This window comes from Manihot esculenta, chromosome 5 (genome assembly GCF_001659605.2).
Source record: "Manihot esculenta cultivar AM560-2 chromosome 5, M.esculenta_v8, whole genome shotgun sequence".
NCBI lineage: Eukaryota > Viridiplantae > Streptophyta > Magnoliopsida > Malpighiales > Euphorbiaceae > Manihot > Manihot esculenta.
Genome location: NC_035165.2, coordinates 5,174,377 through 5,192,200, shown reverse-complemented (window position 1 = coordinate 5,192,200; position 17,824 = coordinate 5,174,377). Strand labels below are relative to the sequence as shown.

Genomic DNA, 17,824 nt, shown 5'->3' with positions numbered 1-17,824 from the left:
TAGGAAGAAGTTTTTATCTTTAATTCCCTTCTACATTTAAATCACTACACGAATGACGAAATACACTGAGATTGTGCAATCATATATTTGAACAAATTGGGCCAATCTTAAAATTAGATAGTTGTGCAATACAAATATTTCTTAGCTAATACATTCATTACAAGCACCAAACATTTTGACTTTACAAAGTATGCCAATCAGACATCAAAAACAGCCTAAAATCCTTTGCATGGCACGTATTCAGTCACGCAGCAAAAATGCAGAACCTAAACCCCAAGAAGCACCAAACCAGCAACCTAACAACCATCCCATCCCATACCGCTTCATCACAGTCAACGAGGTGAATTGTAGATTCAGCTACCAAAAATGCCATCTCATTTTCCAACGGGATCGCCAATTGACAGTCAACAACAGGCAAACCAAGAATGTAGATCCACAAGCTTAACCAGCCAACTTTCCAGAGACGCTTTATAAGAATGGATCCAAGAAAAACATCATTCTAATGAAAATGAACCCAAAAATCCAGTTGCATCACCTAACAGTCCAAAGGGATAACTGCTTGAGATGAGAAGCGGTTCCCAAACAGATTTAGATATTTATTTTCCTCGACTCCGTTGACAGCGACAGTTTTCACATGGCAATAACTAGTGAGAATTATTGAGCTAATTTGGACTTCATAAATACTTCATTGCTAATGTTGATTTAATACAGGAATTGTTGGAGAAGGTCTAACAACATTTAGCACCCCTCTAGCAGTTGCCTGTCAGAACTCAGAAGAAGCAAATAAAATTGTTAGGAAAACATGGGGCTACCCAAAAAAAAAAGTTCCTTAGGTTAGACTGTCATATAGACTTGCCTCAAAAAATGAATTGAAGTTTAGACGCAAAAGAAATCGCCTAAGGAATGGAGCTCGTTGACTCCCTGCTAGCCTGCTACTCCGCAATATAGTGTACAAGGAGTTGGATTTCTTGTTAAATTCCTGGCAAAACAGAAAAAGGGAAGGGGCCATGTAGATACAAACGGCACAGAATAATTCTTCACAAACAAAACATGAAGGGAGGGATAATTAAAACAGGAAAGAGGGAACAAAAATGATAGGTTCACACGATTCAGATGCTTCCAAGCCTTGAAGTTTTAGCAGAACAGACAGAGTATATCATTCAAAAGAATAAAAGTTAGTATAAATACCTCTGTTATATGATCCAGTTCAGATGTATTTGGGTTGTTCTCTTGGTTCTCAATGCTCCAGCAGAATTGCAGACACAGTTTCATGATGCTGTCTAATATCCTTGACACAGAGCCAATGTCCAAGAAAGATTGTGAAATTAAAGCAGCTAAATACCTGCAGATAAAAGTAATAATGTGTAAGCAGGAATTGTAGCTTTGTAGAACAAAGATTGTCACTCCAATAAAATAATGGTGCAGGAGGAAGAATGAAACCAATCATTTTACTTACTCCTGATGGAAGCCCACAAGTTCAGTGAAGTCATGGGAGTCTTGAATATGAGCTTGCATAACATTCCATTGAGATTCTATCACATCCACCTGAAACAGAAATACCACCAACTTCATGAAAAATTGATCACAGAAAACACTTCAAAGGCTTACAAAAGAACAGGGGTTAAAATTGTACAACAATTCAATGAAGAAAAATAAGCAAGTTATTCAACAAAATGTCAATATCAAATCCTGATATATGTAGAGCATTGCTAATTTATATCAAGTCTTGAATATGAGCATCGTTAAATTTCTAGTGAATAATAGGGTAAAGATCTATGCTTCATTTTCTAAGAATCCTATTATCCTCCTAATTTCAGATAAATTAAGACCCATTATGGTTATTAATACCTAAAGATATCACATGTCACAACACCTGGTTTGCATCAAGCTATGCTCGACAGGTGTAAAGTAGGACACAAATTATAAATATTTATCCAATACTTGCATGCCCTTAAAATCAGGTATTGCATAAGTACCAGCTATTACAGCCTTGTGATTATATCACTTGCAGTTCCTATAGTGCTCTTTCTTTTTTTCTTTTCTTTTTTTTTTTTTTGGGAAACAATCCCCAAAACTTTCACAACATGCATGACATCAATTACCTGGATATAAAACTGAAGATTTCTGATCAAGAATGCCATATGCTCTCTAACACGCCACATTGGCCTAAAACGTTGCCGTCGCTGCTGAGATATCGAGCAGTTACGGTCCTTGCGGCGCCTGGAAAAATCAGTGTGATCTTGATGCATCACAGAGGCCCATGATTTCTCCAATTCCATTTGTGTTCGTTTGAGCCGTAGCAAATACTGGAAGACCCTAAGGTACCTGGAGAATGCTTGATGTTAAAATGGATAAATGACAAAGGTCAATATTAAACGATTTATCAATTCTCAAGTAGTTACAGTTTCTTGATTTCGGACACAATTCATGAAGTACCTTCAATGCAGTAAAAAAGGCAAAGCAACAAACAATCATAAATGAAGTAGAAGCACAGTGTTCATAAGTAACAGAAGCATCTTACTTAGAAAGTACTTCTTGAGTAAAGAACAATTGCAATGGCCAATCAACAGCATATTCGAGAGCAATGCCATCCCAGCCATCAAGGGACATCTCGGAAGAAGCATTAGGTAACACAGCACCAGTATTTGCATCAGCATATACATTTGATTTGGGTAAATCTACTTGGGAGGATTTAACAGTGATTCCAAATGAAGGCATCCTATGCATGTAAAGATAATATTACAGAATTTCAATGAAGAGAAGACTTATAGCAACCTTCAGACTTGTGATTAAAAATATAGGTTCTTACCGCAAGGATACTCTAGAAAAGTATTTGTCTTCCTCACCAATTGTCTTTATGGCTGCCTGCATTGCAATTAGAGCCCACAAGTATACAAACCATTAGTGAATTTCGCATTGAGCTGAGCAAGCTGGCATACTCAATGTTTTAGCCACATAAAGGCAAAAAATCACATCCACTAGCAATACCAGCTGAAATGGGACCATGAGATCAGCTTCTGCAGTTGATTGGCGAGGAGGTAAACGCATTAATTGGCGACTCTCCTCCAAAAAACACTGGAATAATAAACCAACATTATCAAAATCGATTAAGTTGTTTGCTTAAACTGCATACATATTGCAGAAACTAAGGATCAATGTCAAAACTAGATAACTGAATATGCTCATATTAAAAAGATTACCACAAATTCTAGAATTGAAACAGGCAAAATTCATAAGAACATAGAAACCATGAAAACAATTTTTCAAATGGAAAAGATCCAAGAACTTTAGAGAACGAGGCAACAGGTAATAACCCAAATCTTGAAGAAATCTGAATGCTAATCATCCCTTACCTGGAAAAAATCTCCTTTTGCTAAAAGGAAATAGTCTTTGAGGGCCTTCAGGTGCCCATTCAGGTCAGCACGCACGACCACAAGCTGCACCGGTGAAGGGAACACATAAATTAGATGCTCTAATAAGTTGTGAAATGAAAGTGCCATATGCAGCACCTGCCAAAGATGACTAGCTGCAATTGCCCGAATAGAATCAACAGCACATTCAAATGATCTTTTGTGAAATTCTGATGTTTCCTGCATACAGTGTAACAAGCTTCAGAACTGAACAAGACTTCAGCATTGAATTACAGTTCAAGCAAAAAAGTTTCATTTCATCTTAAAAGTTAAAACGTAAACAACAACTATCCAGTCTGTGAGAGAGCTCCATTTAAGTGCAGATTATTTCATGAAATGAAGTAAATGCAAAACCATCACTATCGAGAACTGAAAAGAACAATGCAAAATTTCGTCTATGATAAGACTGGTTGAGGAAGTGCACCTTTAGGCCTTGAAGCATAGTTTCAATCTTATCAGCCTCAGATTGTGGAAGTAATTCTTCTCCAATCAGGTTTGCATCCACAATAGGCTCCTTCTGGAAGGGAAAACGTCCAGAAAATCCATGAATTTTCTGGGCAACTCTAGGTATCTGCTGATTATGTACAGGATCCTTAAATTGAAAGGCAGGGCTTGGATTCCGAAGAACCCTAATGGCTTTACCAGCAAAAAGAACCGATTCAGCAACACGCATATGGATATACTCTGGCAGCATATCCTACAAAAGTATAAAAAAGCATTAAGTGTAAATGACTAGCTAGGAAACTCAAATCCAAACATGCTACTTAACAAAATCAGTTTTTTGTGTATTGCAATATAAAAGAGCGTTTGGTCTTGAGTATTATTATACAAGAGAAAATAAACAAAAGAAAGAGAATTCAAGATACCAAAAATATGTGAAATCCCAAGTGCCAATCTGTTAAAGACATATCATCGGTTGACAAGCGTGCCAATTTTTCAGATATATCAGGTTGAGATGAGCTATGTTCCACCTCCCTGTCTTCCTGCCTGAAAATCAGCCATACAGCAAATTTAGGTAGGAAAATCTAGAAGTTAATGCATAAACAGCATGCCTGAGCTAAATAGAAGAAAGAGTCTAGAACTGCTTCTGCATAATGAAAAGATTTCAAGTCTATAACTATTATCCACCAACACACCACATTGTTTATAGAACATTTACCACATGTAACAAGCTTAACCACATTAGTTTTAACCCGCCAAGTTTTCAGAATATGTTAGTTTTAAATGATACTCCATCTGCCCCACGAGCATAGGCTTTTTCTCCTTTTTCATCCGTCGTCCCAAATTATAGGCCACTTTCCTTTTTCAGAGAGTAATTTATTTATGAGTTTCCTAATGTAACCCTATTTAATATTCATTAAAAAGTAAAATTTATTAATTCCAAGAATAGTTTAGTAATTAAGAAATATAAATGAAGGGTATATTCAGAAATTAAATATAAAAATTTATGGTTTAACTATATTTTTTAAATCCATGTGAAAATAATTATTTGCCTATCTTTGTGAGTCAGAAGAGAGTATAAATTGGACTAGTACGAGCAAAATGATTGCTCATTACCTTCTGATAAAAAATTCACCATGCTGATCTTGAAGAATACCATAAACCATCCATGAGGCAAGTTGGTTATACATCACTTGATGCCCATGCCAAAGAAGCCTGTAATTTTGGACAAAGGAAAATCAGCAGAGAAGAAAGTTATCAACAATGTTGTCTTGGAAAAGTAGAAATAGAAATGACATGAACATAGAAAGTTGGCCACCCCACCATTAACCACTAATAACTGCAGTAAACTTTCAGCAATTCTTTTGAGAATATCAGAGAGCAGAGTTTTATCTCCAATTACCAAAAATGAAAATATCAAACAAAATATGCATCAGGAAACACACATAATTAACGAAACAGCAACAGCGCATTAAGAAAAAACCTTTGAATGCAAGTCTGCAATTCAGGAACGCCACAGTGACACCTCTTGTGTAAAAGGTTAAGAAGTTGTCCACCACGAATATCATCACGCTCAATCTCTAGAACAAGCTCATACAGAGGAGGCAGGAGGACAAAAAACTAGAACACCAAATACATTGAAGAGAAACACGAAACACTCAGTAATTAAAAAATGCATATATATTTTTGTCTGTAAGACAAACAGAGCACTAGTAAATACTAAAATCCGACCTTATTGAGGCCTTGGGTGATGGTGGCCAAGAGAGGCACAGTCTCGGAGAGCAATTTCTGCTCAATGTGGAGAACAGCAGACCTATAGACTGAAAGTATCTCAACAATGCCATTAGCAACGGCCCTTCTATATACACTTGGTTTCCCAGTTGTAGTGGATGACAATTCAGTAGCCCTGGCCAAAGGAGACACATTTGCTGACCTTATCCAACTCAAATTGCGAGACTTAGTCGCAAAGCGATCAAGCTCTCTGTAGTAAAACCCTAATGCGATGATCCTCTCAATGAGGTCCCTGCGACATCATTGAAAAAAAAAAAAAAATCATTTCTTGCCAAAAGAATCATACTGGAAACCCTAGAGCAAAGCAGATGTGTTTTGGGCAAAATTGGTAAAACCTATCGCTGGGGTCGATGAAGTTGATGTCAGGAGCAAGCTTGAAGGAACGTTCGTCAGAGATAGAAGCGTCGGGAGATAGTCGAACGCCAATAGAATTTTGGTGCTCTCTCACGTCGACGATGAGATCTCCGGTGAAGCCTAAAAGTGCCAGTAAGAGCTCGTGCAACATTTTACTTCCCTTCTTCTCCTTGTTGAAAGAGTAATTTTTTCACTTGAACTGAGCATAGAAAATTTGGCAGTTGTTAAGAAAACAGCTGCATTTGAATTTTGCCGGCTCTCTGGGCTTTCGCGGCGGCCAGCGGAGTTGGTCCCTGAGCAACAGTATCAAGAAAACTAAAAACCATTTATTATATTTTAAAAAGTAAATATATTTTATATTTGTTTTACTATATTCATAATGTATAAATAATAGATATAGTATTACATTATATTTATTAAAGTTAAGAAAAGTTAAATTTAATATCTCAAGTATATTTCTTCAAAAAACAAAATATCTCAAGTATAAAAACTTTAAAATAATAAAGTAATTTTTCAAATTAAATTTTCAATCACACAAAAAATCATGAAAAACATTTTCTTTAGCTTTACAAGTTTCTTATAAATTAGAACTTTCCAAGCCCAAAGGTACTATATATTATAAGATATGATACTATAAATAAGAATTAAATGTTATGTAGTCAGCATAATTTCTATATCTGGAAAAAAAAATTCTATATACTTTGATGCTTAGTCGTCTCATCAACTTATGAAATATAAAAAATAAATTTTTACGAATATGTTATTATAAAGTATTAGTAGATCATCTATATATAAGTATATCATTAACTCAAATTAAAAGATTATATTATTTCATTCAAAAAAAAGATTATATTGAAAATACTCGCTCGTTGCATAAGCTATTAATTATATTTATGATAAAAATAAAAATAAAGAAAAGGTAAATGTATAATTCGTAACTTTTAGCTAGTTGATTAAAGAGTAGAACATTGAAGGCTAGCATTCACTAATTCCAGTATGGGCATAGATCTTACTGTGTTTTTCACGAAGTCTTTTCTTATTTTGCTCGAGGCATTAGCAATAAATATTACATATGATGACTTCTCTGCTTGGCAATATCATAGTCTGAAAAATATTTGCTGACCTTCCCAAGGGATGGTTGGGCAGTGAAGCACTCGATCTTCATCAGAGGATGAAATTAATTAATAATCTTTAACATTGCACAATGCAGATAATAATATGGATTGAATGATAATTAAGGGGGGACAGAATTAATTCAATTGTAATTAATTTAGAAAATATATATATTTTCTAATTTTCGTGCTGACTTGGGTCACTGTCAGCTCTAAACATGGAGAAGGTATTTATTCTCACTATTGAATTGCCAGCTTTTAAATTGAGAACCAAAATGAAATAAAAACTCATTCCTATTGCCTCTTCTAAAGGACGTCACCCAACTTTCACATTGTTGCTGTTTTTTCTATTTATTTATTTCTTTTCCCAGAGGCAGAGTCAAAGATGAATCAAGTGCGGTGGAATTTAGATATGAGTGTGTGACCAAATAAAGCATTTACTGCTGCACTTAACATTACAAGAGCAGCTTGGACACGCTAGCTTTTAAACCTCTAGATTTCATGATGACCTCATCCCAGAATCTGTGTTCTTCCTCCACAACACAAATATGGTGATTTAAGGGTCACAACAAAATCTATCCGTTTTAAATTGCACATTTATGGTTAGATCACATCTTCCCCTACACCTTAAATAACTCTGCAAAGTACGTATGGGCATGAACAGGAGGTTCGCATTGTAGCTTACTGGGTAAGTACTTACCAATGAATTTTATCTTATTGGCACTAGAACCGTCTCTGAAATCGAGAGATTTGATATTCAAACTCTAATAGTTAAAAAATAATAATAAAAAACAAGCGGTCAATCTCTCATCCTGTAAGAGTGGAGATATTTCTATGCTAATAACAATAGCTTTGCTAAATTACTTGCTAATCAAGCAGTAGTAATTGTTGGAGTGTGCATCTGTGAGGCCACCATAAATACTGGGGGGAAAAGCTGGTGCCTACTCTATATAGGGAATCATATCTACTTAGGGAGGCTCCCAGCTCTCTCAAGAACTCTCTCTCTCTCTCTCTCACACACACACGCGCTTGAACACTCGTCCACATGTGTACTCAAAGCCCTTTGGCCCAACACGCAAAGTCTACTTTCACTCTTACATTATTCTCAACCTCCTCTACTTGTTATTTTCTCCTACAAAGTTCTTCCGAGAAAAAAGTGAAAATATGTGACTCCATCCCAAAAATCATACAGTATCCTTTATGATATCACAGCCCAATTTACGATCGTATCCATGGAAGGCATGGGCCCCTGCAGATATATTCTTGATCCAATGGCCCAGATTTGCTTGGCAAAAGGTTATCTTTGTGCATGGATCAGAGGGGAGGTGATGTCTTGTCTCTCTGTGATTGGATATTCAGCAGAGAACAAATTAAGGGGGCAGTGGCTTTTGTGAATTTAAGGCAGACATGACTCTGTGGAGTGTTCCTTAGTTATCTCTACTTTTAAATTTCTTCTTCCTCGATCCACGTCTATGATTGCATGGAACGGATGGCTTGTGCTTTTCTTCTGCTCCCCTCTTGGATGAAAATTATTTTACTTTTGGCTTTAAATAACGCAGCATAACTCTCATCATCTTTTGCTATAAATACATGAGCTTCTCCACGCTCATCTCTCATCTACATCATTTGAGTTTGAGCAAGTGCATGCATAGGGTTCTAGTGGGTGAGCTGCTCATGTTGGAGAAGCAGGGCACGTGCAAATTCTATGGCTTCTCAAATGCCACTCAACTCTTTTGCACGTGCTCCCCTTCTCCAACGTGGTCTCCTCACCCTTGTCTCTTTCAAGTGCAGTGCGTGTTCTTGCAGGTAACTAGCTGCGTTTTTTCATCTTCACATCTATTATTTGCACTGGATTTGTGAATTTCTGGCAATTGATGGAGTGGTTTTTTATTACCTAATTCATAATTTGCCTTGGAAGGTAACTACACTAAAGCATTCATGCAGTATGCAGTCAAGCATACTGAGATTCAACAGGATTCAGAAATATAAAACTTATACGACTACCTAAAATGATGTCGTTTCCAGAATGATATCCGTTAAATCTCTGCTTGTGTATAAGCCAATCAGTCTCGATTTATTCGTTGTTTGGTCCAGTTTTATAAATTAGACCTAACCAGCCCCAATTGCATTTCACTATAAGTTTTGTATCCTGAGTTTATATATTGTGTTCAAGTAAGCATTTTCTCAAGGTTTTCTTTTTAATTTTCGTAAAGAAAATAATTAGCTTTTATTAAAATTGAATAGTTCAAGATTATTTCAATTAGCTTTTATTGTAAAAAAAATAAATCAACTGAAAAAAATGTCATTGACAACATTCACTTCCTACTTAAATTTAATATATTATTTTTTTAAAAAAATACAACTTCATTTATTGTGGTTATTTGCTAATCAGTTCTTTGTTCCTACTTGATGCACCTATTTAATAATTTTTTATACTAATTTAGAAATTTATTCCTCTCCCTTGCCCTAGATTAGCGTAGGATTTGATTAAGAACCATGCGTGAACCTTTTTATTCATGTTGTTGGGTTTGATTTTAAAATTTTAGAGCAAATGGGTGAAAGTGAGTTGAGTTAGAGAAGTCAAAATTAAAGAACGAGAGATTTGAGAAGAGATATCATCCGTATGGAGTTAAAGGTTTTAATAAAAATTTAATTTAATTTAATTGTTTAATAATTATTTTATTTAAAATGAAAAAAAAAATAATTTTTTAATATAAAAATTTATATTTTAAAAGAAATAAAATTTTTATATAATTTTATAAAAAAATATTTAAATATTTTTTATAAAATAAATTATGCTAAATAAAGGGATAGAGTTGCAAATGGAGAGAGAATATTATAACATTAGAGACAAAAGATGGGAGGAGGGAGAGTGATGGCAGAAGGGAGCGGCAAACATGGTGGGAGAAGAGGGGATAGAGCTAAAAAGAAAGAGAGTAATATAATTTCTTAAATTTCTTTTATATGAATGGCAAATAGATAAGACAAGTCCATATAAATTTAATTTATTTTCTAATTTTATTCATTAAATCAAAATTCATTGAGAGAATAAAGAGAATTAGATATTATTTATGATAAAATCTCTTATACTGTTAACATCATGCAATAATATAATTGCTTATTTAATGAAAAAAAATGTTTTAAGTGGATTCGCAATTATAGTTTATATTTTTTTATATTATGGGCTCTGGTTGGAATTCGAGTTTAATATATTTTATAAATAATTCTAAAACTAACGGATTAAAACCTATTAATACTATAATTAAAATTTTAAAATTTATATAATAAAGTTAAATATCTTTTTAATTTATTATAATTATAATTAAAAGTACTGCACTGAATTTAAAAAAGTTTTAAGGTAACTTGTTATATAGTTTAAGTTTTTTCTCAAATTATCATTAATGATTAAAAAGTCATTTCGTATACCTCCTATGAATAAATAAATTTCTAAAATTTTATTTTGTTAATAAAATATTCTATTAATTAAAATTTTATATTTACAATAAATATATTTTATATTTAGGTTTAAATTTAAATCTTTTTAGTATTTTACAATTTAATATAAAATTTAAAAAAAAATTATATATAAGAGGGAGAGATCCAATTAAATTAATTTAGACCAAACAACTCCAATACAATCTGCATTTAGCAGTAAGTCAGCCTCACAGTCGGGATTATCCAGCCACACAAGCTCAGACTCTCCTGTCACTGCTAATCTCGCAAAATGATCCGCAACACTGTTAGTTTCTCTAAAAATCTTTTTAACTTCCACCTCCCAACCTTGCTGCAAAAAGCTATTGATATTTCTTAATAAATTAGCAATTCTGAAAGCTCATTTACCTTGTCCTTAAACTAAAGCCACAATCCCCCACAATTCCGCTTCTAAATGATCACATCTACCCAAAACAAGCGTAAAACCCCCAAGCCAGTGATCGAAATGGTCCCTGAAGACACCAGCACAACCTCCACCACGAGAATTCACATTACCATTTGTGTTAACAGTTACCCATCCTAAGCCACCTGGTTGCCAAGCAATGAAAGACAAATACTTGAACCCATCCTTGTGCAGCGTGTCTCTCTATCATGCCACCTAAACCGTTTTAGCCTCATTCAAAATAAAATTCGGCGAGAGCTCAGAGTGGTGAGAATCACGATAAAAAACAAAGGAATTTCGCCACTTCCATAGCCACCATAGACCGACAGCAAACACAATATCCCAAGAAACACCATTGATCTGAGCATCAATACTCTGTAAATTAGAGGCCAGCCACCTAAACACATCATTGGTATGAAAGAAATTATTCTCAATTTGTTCAGCACCAAGCTGATTCCACAATCGCATTGCCAAAGAGCAATCTCTTAAAACATGGAACATCGTTTCCGGTGCAGAAGAGCATAAGCCACACCCATCAAAATTAGTGAAACCTCTCTTATTCCTCTCTACGTTACACATGATTTTTCCATGAGTAACCTCCCACATAAACATTTTAACCCGCTGTGTTCCTCTAGCCTTCCATATCCATTTCCAAAACCGCTGATTGTCTTCCCCATTAGGATTTAAAAGAACTTCATATCCTGATTTAACAGAATACCTACCCGATGAGTTTCTGCTCCAAATCACGCCATCAGTGTAACGACCCGGAAATCCGACCCGTTACCGGCGCTAGGATCCAGATCGGCTTAAGGCCGCCGGGACCCGTAGCAAGCCTACATACTTCCTGTAAACCTGTGGAATCCCACACATAACAACATATACATGATCTGTAAAATTTTCTTTTCTCTTATCCAAGCAAAACCTGTGCATGCATAAAATCATACATAAACCCCACACTGGAGTCCTCATCAAATACTCCAATGGGGCATCATCATCATACATATCAGCTTGGATAATCATGGTCATTAACATCATTACTCATTAAATACTCTGTACATAATGGGGATTCACACACCTCTAGGTCAAGCACTACTATAATCCTCAATACATCATCAAATCATTAATTACATTACATGGTCATAAGTACTCATTACATCATGTTCATGTCCACTACTATCTATTACAACATACATGACTTAACTTCACTCTAGCCGACTTCCCGATCTATCCTGTACCTGCAACTCTGGGGATAAAGGGAGTGGGGTGAGCTACTAGAGCCCAGTGAGCAGAATAATAAAACATCAATTTAAATCATGCTTTCATGTATGCGCCATAACACAAACATTTCACAACAAGGATGAACTTGTCACCATTTAGCCCCTATCTTTCTTACTTATACATGCCGGGGGCGTAGAGCCGTAGCAGGCACACCCGGACTTCCATAATCTGTCATAGTGCCAGGGGCGTAGAGCCGTAGCAGGCACACCTGGACTCACATAGGCTATCATGACATACAAGGGCTAATGGATCATTCAACATTCATCCACATCAACAACAAAGTATGCAATGCAACATATTCGTGAATTCTAATGCAAACAACCTAATATATCTCATGGCATTCATGATGCGTGAATCATGCTAAAACATTTCATTAATTTGCTTTAAAACTTAAAGTTTATTCCACTCACCTCTGGCTAGCTCTGAAGAGACTCTGAAGCAGCTGGCTCACTGCTGGGGGTCTCGGTTCCTCGGGTCCGAACCTACACAGGTGGACTCAAATGAGGGACCAAACATACATGAACATGACTCTAAAATATTCCCCAAAAACCCCCTAAACCATCCTGAAAACATCACATGAAAACATGTAAGAAATGGCTGAACAGGGCACTTTCGGCGGCAGGTTCGGCGGCCGAAAGTCCCTCTGCAGCCGAAAGTCATGCAGGTTCGGCGGCACTTTCGGCGGCCGAACCTCCCAGACAGAGACGAAACTTGAGTTTCGGGGGCAGGCTTCGGCAGCCGAAACTGCCTCCACAAGGGGGTTCGGCGGCCGAAAGTCACTTCGGCGGCCGAACCTGAGTTTCTGCCGAAGGGCAGAAACTTGGCTCCCTTGTGTCCACAGCCTCCAAAACGCCTCAAAACATGCATAAACTTGTTTCTACACATGCATACACATCATACATCACACCTAGGGGTCTCAAACTATAATATACCCCAACTACAACACTTCAAACAACACATTTCCAACATACATTGTTCAAATCACAACATAAACCCATAAACCTAACAACAAGCCTAAACATGCATTCTACCCCATCAACTTGCATAAAACTTTCATAAAACATAAAAGAAGCATAGATCGAAGCTTACCTCTTGAAGATCGAGAGGAAGAACGACCCTAGCTCGGAAAATGGAGGGATTTAGCTCCAAGACTTCCAAGCTCCAAACTTGCTTAAAAACACTCAAAAACTTTTGTGGAACCTTAAAACTCAAAGAAAAAGGTGGGGATTGAAGGAAAAACACAAGATTTGGGAGAGGGAGGTCGGAAGCTCGCTGAGGTCGAAAATGGGAGAAAACTCTCCCATTTCGGCTAAGTGCCCCTTTTATAGGTGGCTGGCCAGGCCACGTTCGGGGGCCGAAGGTGCCTCCGCATGCATGCAAGGTTCGGCGGCCGAACTTGGAGTTCGGCGGCCGAACCTGCATTTCCCTCACTCTAAATTTTCGGGCGCCTAAAGTCCCTCCGAAAGCATGCATGTTCGGCGGCCGAACCTCAAAGTTCGGCGGCCGAACCTGGGTTTTCCTCCAAAGATTTTTCATGCAAAAACTCATTTAATTCTTACTTAAAAACATGAAATACATTAAAACATTTCATAAAATCATAGTTTTACCCTTCTAGAGGTCTCCGACAACCGAGATTCCACCGGACGGTAGGAATCCCGATACCGGAGTCTAGCCGGGTATTACATTCTCCCCCCTTAAGAACATTCGTCCCCGAATGTTCCTCAACTAACACATGAAACATGGCATCAACATGGTATAAACATAACATACAGACACTCAAAACAACTAACACTCACCTCAAAACAGATGGGGGTATTGCTGGAGCATGGACTCCCGGGTCTCCCAGGTGCATTCCTCTAAGTTGTGGTGGTTCCAAAGGACCTTTACCATCGGGATTTCCTTGTTCCTCAACTTTCTGATCTGGGTGTCAAGAATCCGCACTGGCTGCTCTACATAGGTGAGATCCTTTTGGATCTCTACATCAGGCTCACTAAGAACCTTGCTCGGATCTGACACGTATTTCCGTAACAGAGAAACATGGAAAACCGGATGGATTCTCTCCATCGAAGCAGGCAAGTCTAGCTTGTACGACACATTACCGACCCTCTGAAGCACCTCGAAAGGACCGATGTACCGTGGAGCTAACTTACCCTTCTTCCCGAACCGAACCACTCCTTTCATAGGAGACACCTTAAGCAAAACCAAATCCCCCTCCTAAAACTCTAGCTGTCTTCTGCGGATATCTGCATAACTCTTCTGCCGACTAGCAGCAGTCTTGATCCTCTCTCTGATTATGGGTACCACCCTACTGGTAAGCTCTACTAACTCCGGACCCGCAAGAGTCCTCTCTCCTACTTCCTCCCAGCAGATAGGTGATCTGCACTTCCTCCCATACAAAGCTTCATATGGAGCCATCCCTATGCTAGCATGATAGCTGTTATTGTAGGCAAACTCCACCAAAGGTAGATGCTGCCTCCAAGAACCGCCAAAATCTAGCACACACATTCTGAGCATATCCTCTATTGTCTGGATGGTCCTCTCTGACTGTCCGTCTGTCTGTGGGTGGAAGGCAGTACTGAAGTCTAATCTGGTACCCATAGCGTTCTGCAGACTCCGCCAAAACCTGGAGGTGAACTGGGGCCCTCTATCTGACACTATAGATACCGGGACCCCATGCAGTCTGACAATCTCATCTACGTACACCTGCGCCAACTTGTCCACAGAGTAACCACTCCTGACTGGGATGAAGTGAGCAGATTTGGTGAGTCTGTCCACAATCACCCATATGGAGTCCAATCTGTTGGACGTCACCGGTAACCCCACTACGAAGTCCATAGCTATATTCTCCCATTTCCACTCTGGAATAGGTAGCGGGTTAAGCATTCCAGCCGGCTTCTGATGCTCTAGTTTCACCCTCTGACACACATCGCAGGCTGACACGAACAGTGCCACGTCCTTCTTCATAGCTGGCCACCAATACACTCTCTTCAGATCCTGATACATCTTGGTGGCTCCAGGGTGAACACTATACCTGGTATTATGGGCTTCCCCCATAATATCTCCCTTCAGACCAATGTCATCTGGCACACATAATCTGTTCCCGTAGCGGAGGATCCCCTTATCATCAAACTTGAACTCATTACTCTGGCCTGACTGAACCGTTCTGGCTATCCTGACCAACTCTGGGTCCTCATGCTGTTTCTGAGCTACCTGCTCCAGAAACACGGGTGTCACTCTCATCTGAGCCACTAAGGCACCTGTGCCAGACAACTCCAACTGTAATCCCTCACTCATAAGTCTGTGGAACTCCTTCACCACCGGCCTCCTCTCTGCTGAAATGTGGGATAGACTGCCGAGTGATTTCCGGCTTAGGGCGTCTGCCACAACATTCGCCTTACCCGGATGGTACTGAATCTTGCAATCATAGTCACTCAACAGCTCTACCCATCTCCTCTGCCTCATGTTCAGTTCTCTCTGACTCAGGATGTATTGCAGGCTCTTATGATCTGTGAAGATCTCACACTTTACCCCATAAAGGTAATGCCTCCACATCTTGAGTGCAAAGATCACTGCTGCCATCTCTAGGTCATGTGTGGGGTAATTCAGCTCATGCTTCTTCAGCTGCCTAGAAGCATAAGCGATCACCCTCTCATTTTGCATTAGCACACAACCCAGTCCCACACGGGACGCATCACAATATACTGAGAAGTCATCATCACTTCTTGGCAGAGCTAACACCGGTGCTGAAGTCAACCTCCTCTTAAGCTCCTCAAAGCTTTCCTCACACTGATCGGTCCATATGAACTTCTGATTCTTCTTTGTCAATTTGGTCATAGGAGCAGCAATCTTTGAGAAGTCCTGAACGAACCTCTTGTAGTAACCTGCTAAACCCAGAAAACTCTTGATCTCGGTCACTGTGGTGGGTCTAGGCCAGTTAGCTACAGCCTCTACCTTCTTGGGGTCTACTTCAATACCCTGTTCTGACACAATGTGCCCCAAGAATGAAATGCTCCTAAGCCAAAACTCACACTTGGAGAACTTGGCATACAAGCCATGCTCTCTCAAGGTCTGCAAAACTGTCCTCAGGTGATGGGCATGCTCCTCTGCATTTCTGGAGTACACTAAGATATCATCTATGAAGACAATAACGAAGTGATCCAGATACTGACTGAATACTCTGTTCATGAGGTCCATGAATGCTGCAGGGGCGTTGGTCAACCCAAACGGCATCACAAGGAACTCATAGTGCCCATACCTGGTCCTGAAAGCTGTCTTCGGTACATCTTCATTCCTTATCCTCAACTGATGGTACCCTGATCTCAGATCTATTTTGGAGAAACAACTTGCTCCTGCTAGCTGGTCGAATAGATCGTCGATCCTCGGCAAAGGGTACTTGTTCTTGGTAGTGACCTTGTTCAACTGTCTGTAGTCGATACAAAGTCTGAGGGATCCATCCTTCTTCCTCACAAACAAAACCGGAGCACCCCAAGGTGAAGTACTCGGTCGGATGAAACCCTTATCTACCAGCTCTTGCAACTGTTCCTTCAGTTCTTTCAATTCAGCTGGTGCCATCCTGTAGGGAGGGATAGAGATCGGTCTGGTACCAGGCATTAACTCAATCTCGAACTCTATCTCCCTAGCAGGTGGTAACCCTGGCAGCTCGTCTGGGAAAACATCTAAGAACTCACTCACCACAGGCACTGAGGCGGGCTCTCTGATATGACTATCTAACTCCCTCACATGAGCTAGAAACCCCTGACATCCCCTCCTAAGCAACCTACGAGCCTGAAGAGCTGAGATCAGACCTCTAGGTGTACCCCTCTTGTCTCCTCTGAAGACGACCTCTGACCCATCCTGATCTCTGAATCTGACTACCTTGTCTCTACAGTCCAAGGTAGCACCATGGGTCGATAACCAATCCATCCCTAGAATGACGTCAAAATCTGTCAAATCTAGAACCACGAGGTCGGCGGAAAGGCATCTTCCCTCTATGAAAACTGGACTACATTGGCAGACTGCCTCTGCCACTGACGGGTCACACTTGGGTCCACTGACCCATAGGGGACACTCTAACCCAGAGACCATCAATCCTACCCTCTCCACGACTCTCGGAGCAATAAAAGAATGAGATGCACCCGGGTCCATTAAGGCATACACATCAGAACAACCAATGATGAGATTACCTGCCACCACGGTGTTGGATGTGTTGGCCTCCTGCTGAGTCATAGTGAAGATCCGTGCCGGAGCTGATGGACCTTCACCTCTGTATCCTGCTGATGAAGAGGCTGACCCTCTCCCTCTGCCTCTGCCACTGGCCTGTGTTGCGGCTGGGGCTACTGGCTGTACCACACTGCCGGAGGCTGTCTGCTGAGACGGTGCTGCAAAGACTGCTCTAGGACAGTCTCGAGCCAAATGACCCGCCTGTCCGCATCTGAAACATGTGTTTGTCCCTGCCAGACATACTCCCTTGTGTGGTCTCCCACATCTCATACATGCTGTAACCTCTGCGCCAGAGCTTGAGCCACTGCCTAAACCCATACCTGACTTGATCTTGTTCCAGAACT

The 17,824-nt window shown here is 39.2% G+C and overlaps 1 protein-coding gene across 1 annotated transcript; it reads right to left on the bottom strand.

Annotated features, from left to right (window-relative positions):
* Positions 1–86: 86 nt before the first annotated feature.
* LOC110615947 (gamma-tubulin complex component 4 homolog) lies at positions 87–6,316 on the bottom strand. Its single transcript, XM_021758207.2, has 16 exons — positions 5,978–6,316; positions 5,583–5,874; positions 5,335–5,471; positions 4,968–5,066; positions 4,277–4,397; positions 3,835–4,107; positions 3,510–3,590; positions 3,354–3,437; positions 2,989–3,075; positions 2,810–2,865; positions 2,522–2,719; positions 2,103–2,325; positions 1,457–1,545; positions 1,189–1,342; positions 857–979; positions 87–760 (listed from the first exon to the last, which is right to left on the bottom strand). Exons 1-16 carry the CDS (start codon positions 6,145–6,147, stop codon positions 692–694), a joined length of 2,256 nt encoding a protein of 751 aa, XP_021613899.1. The 5' UTR covers positions 6,148–6,316; the 3' UTR covers positions 87–691.
* Between the last annotated feature and the right edge of the window lie 11,508 nt (positions 6,317–17,824).

Coding starts and splice junctions, on each gene's coding strand:
- LOC110615947 (XM_021758207.2), bottom strand. CDS start 6,147: ATGTTGCACGAGCTCTTACTGGCACTTTTAGGCTTCACCGGAGATCTC. Junction 4,398..4,967: donor GGTGAATTTTTTATCAGAAG/GTAATGAGCAAT, acceptor GCTGATTTTCAG/GCAGGAAGACAGGGAGGTGG. Junction 3,076..3,353: donor CAAAAGGAGATTTTTTCCAG/GTAAGGGATGAT, acceptor TTATTATTCCAG/TGTTTTTTGGAGGAGAGTCG.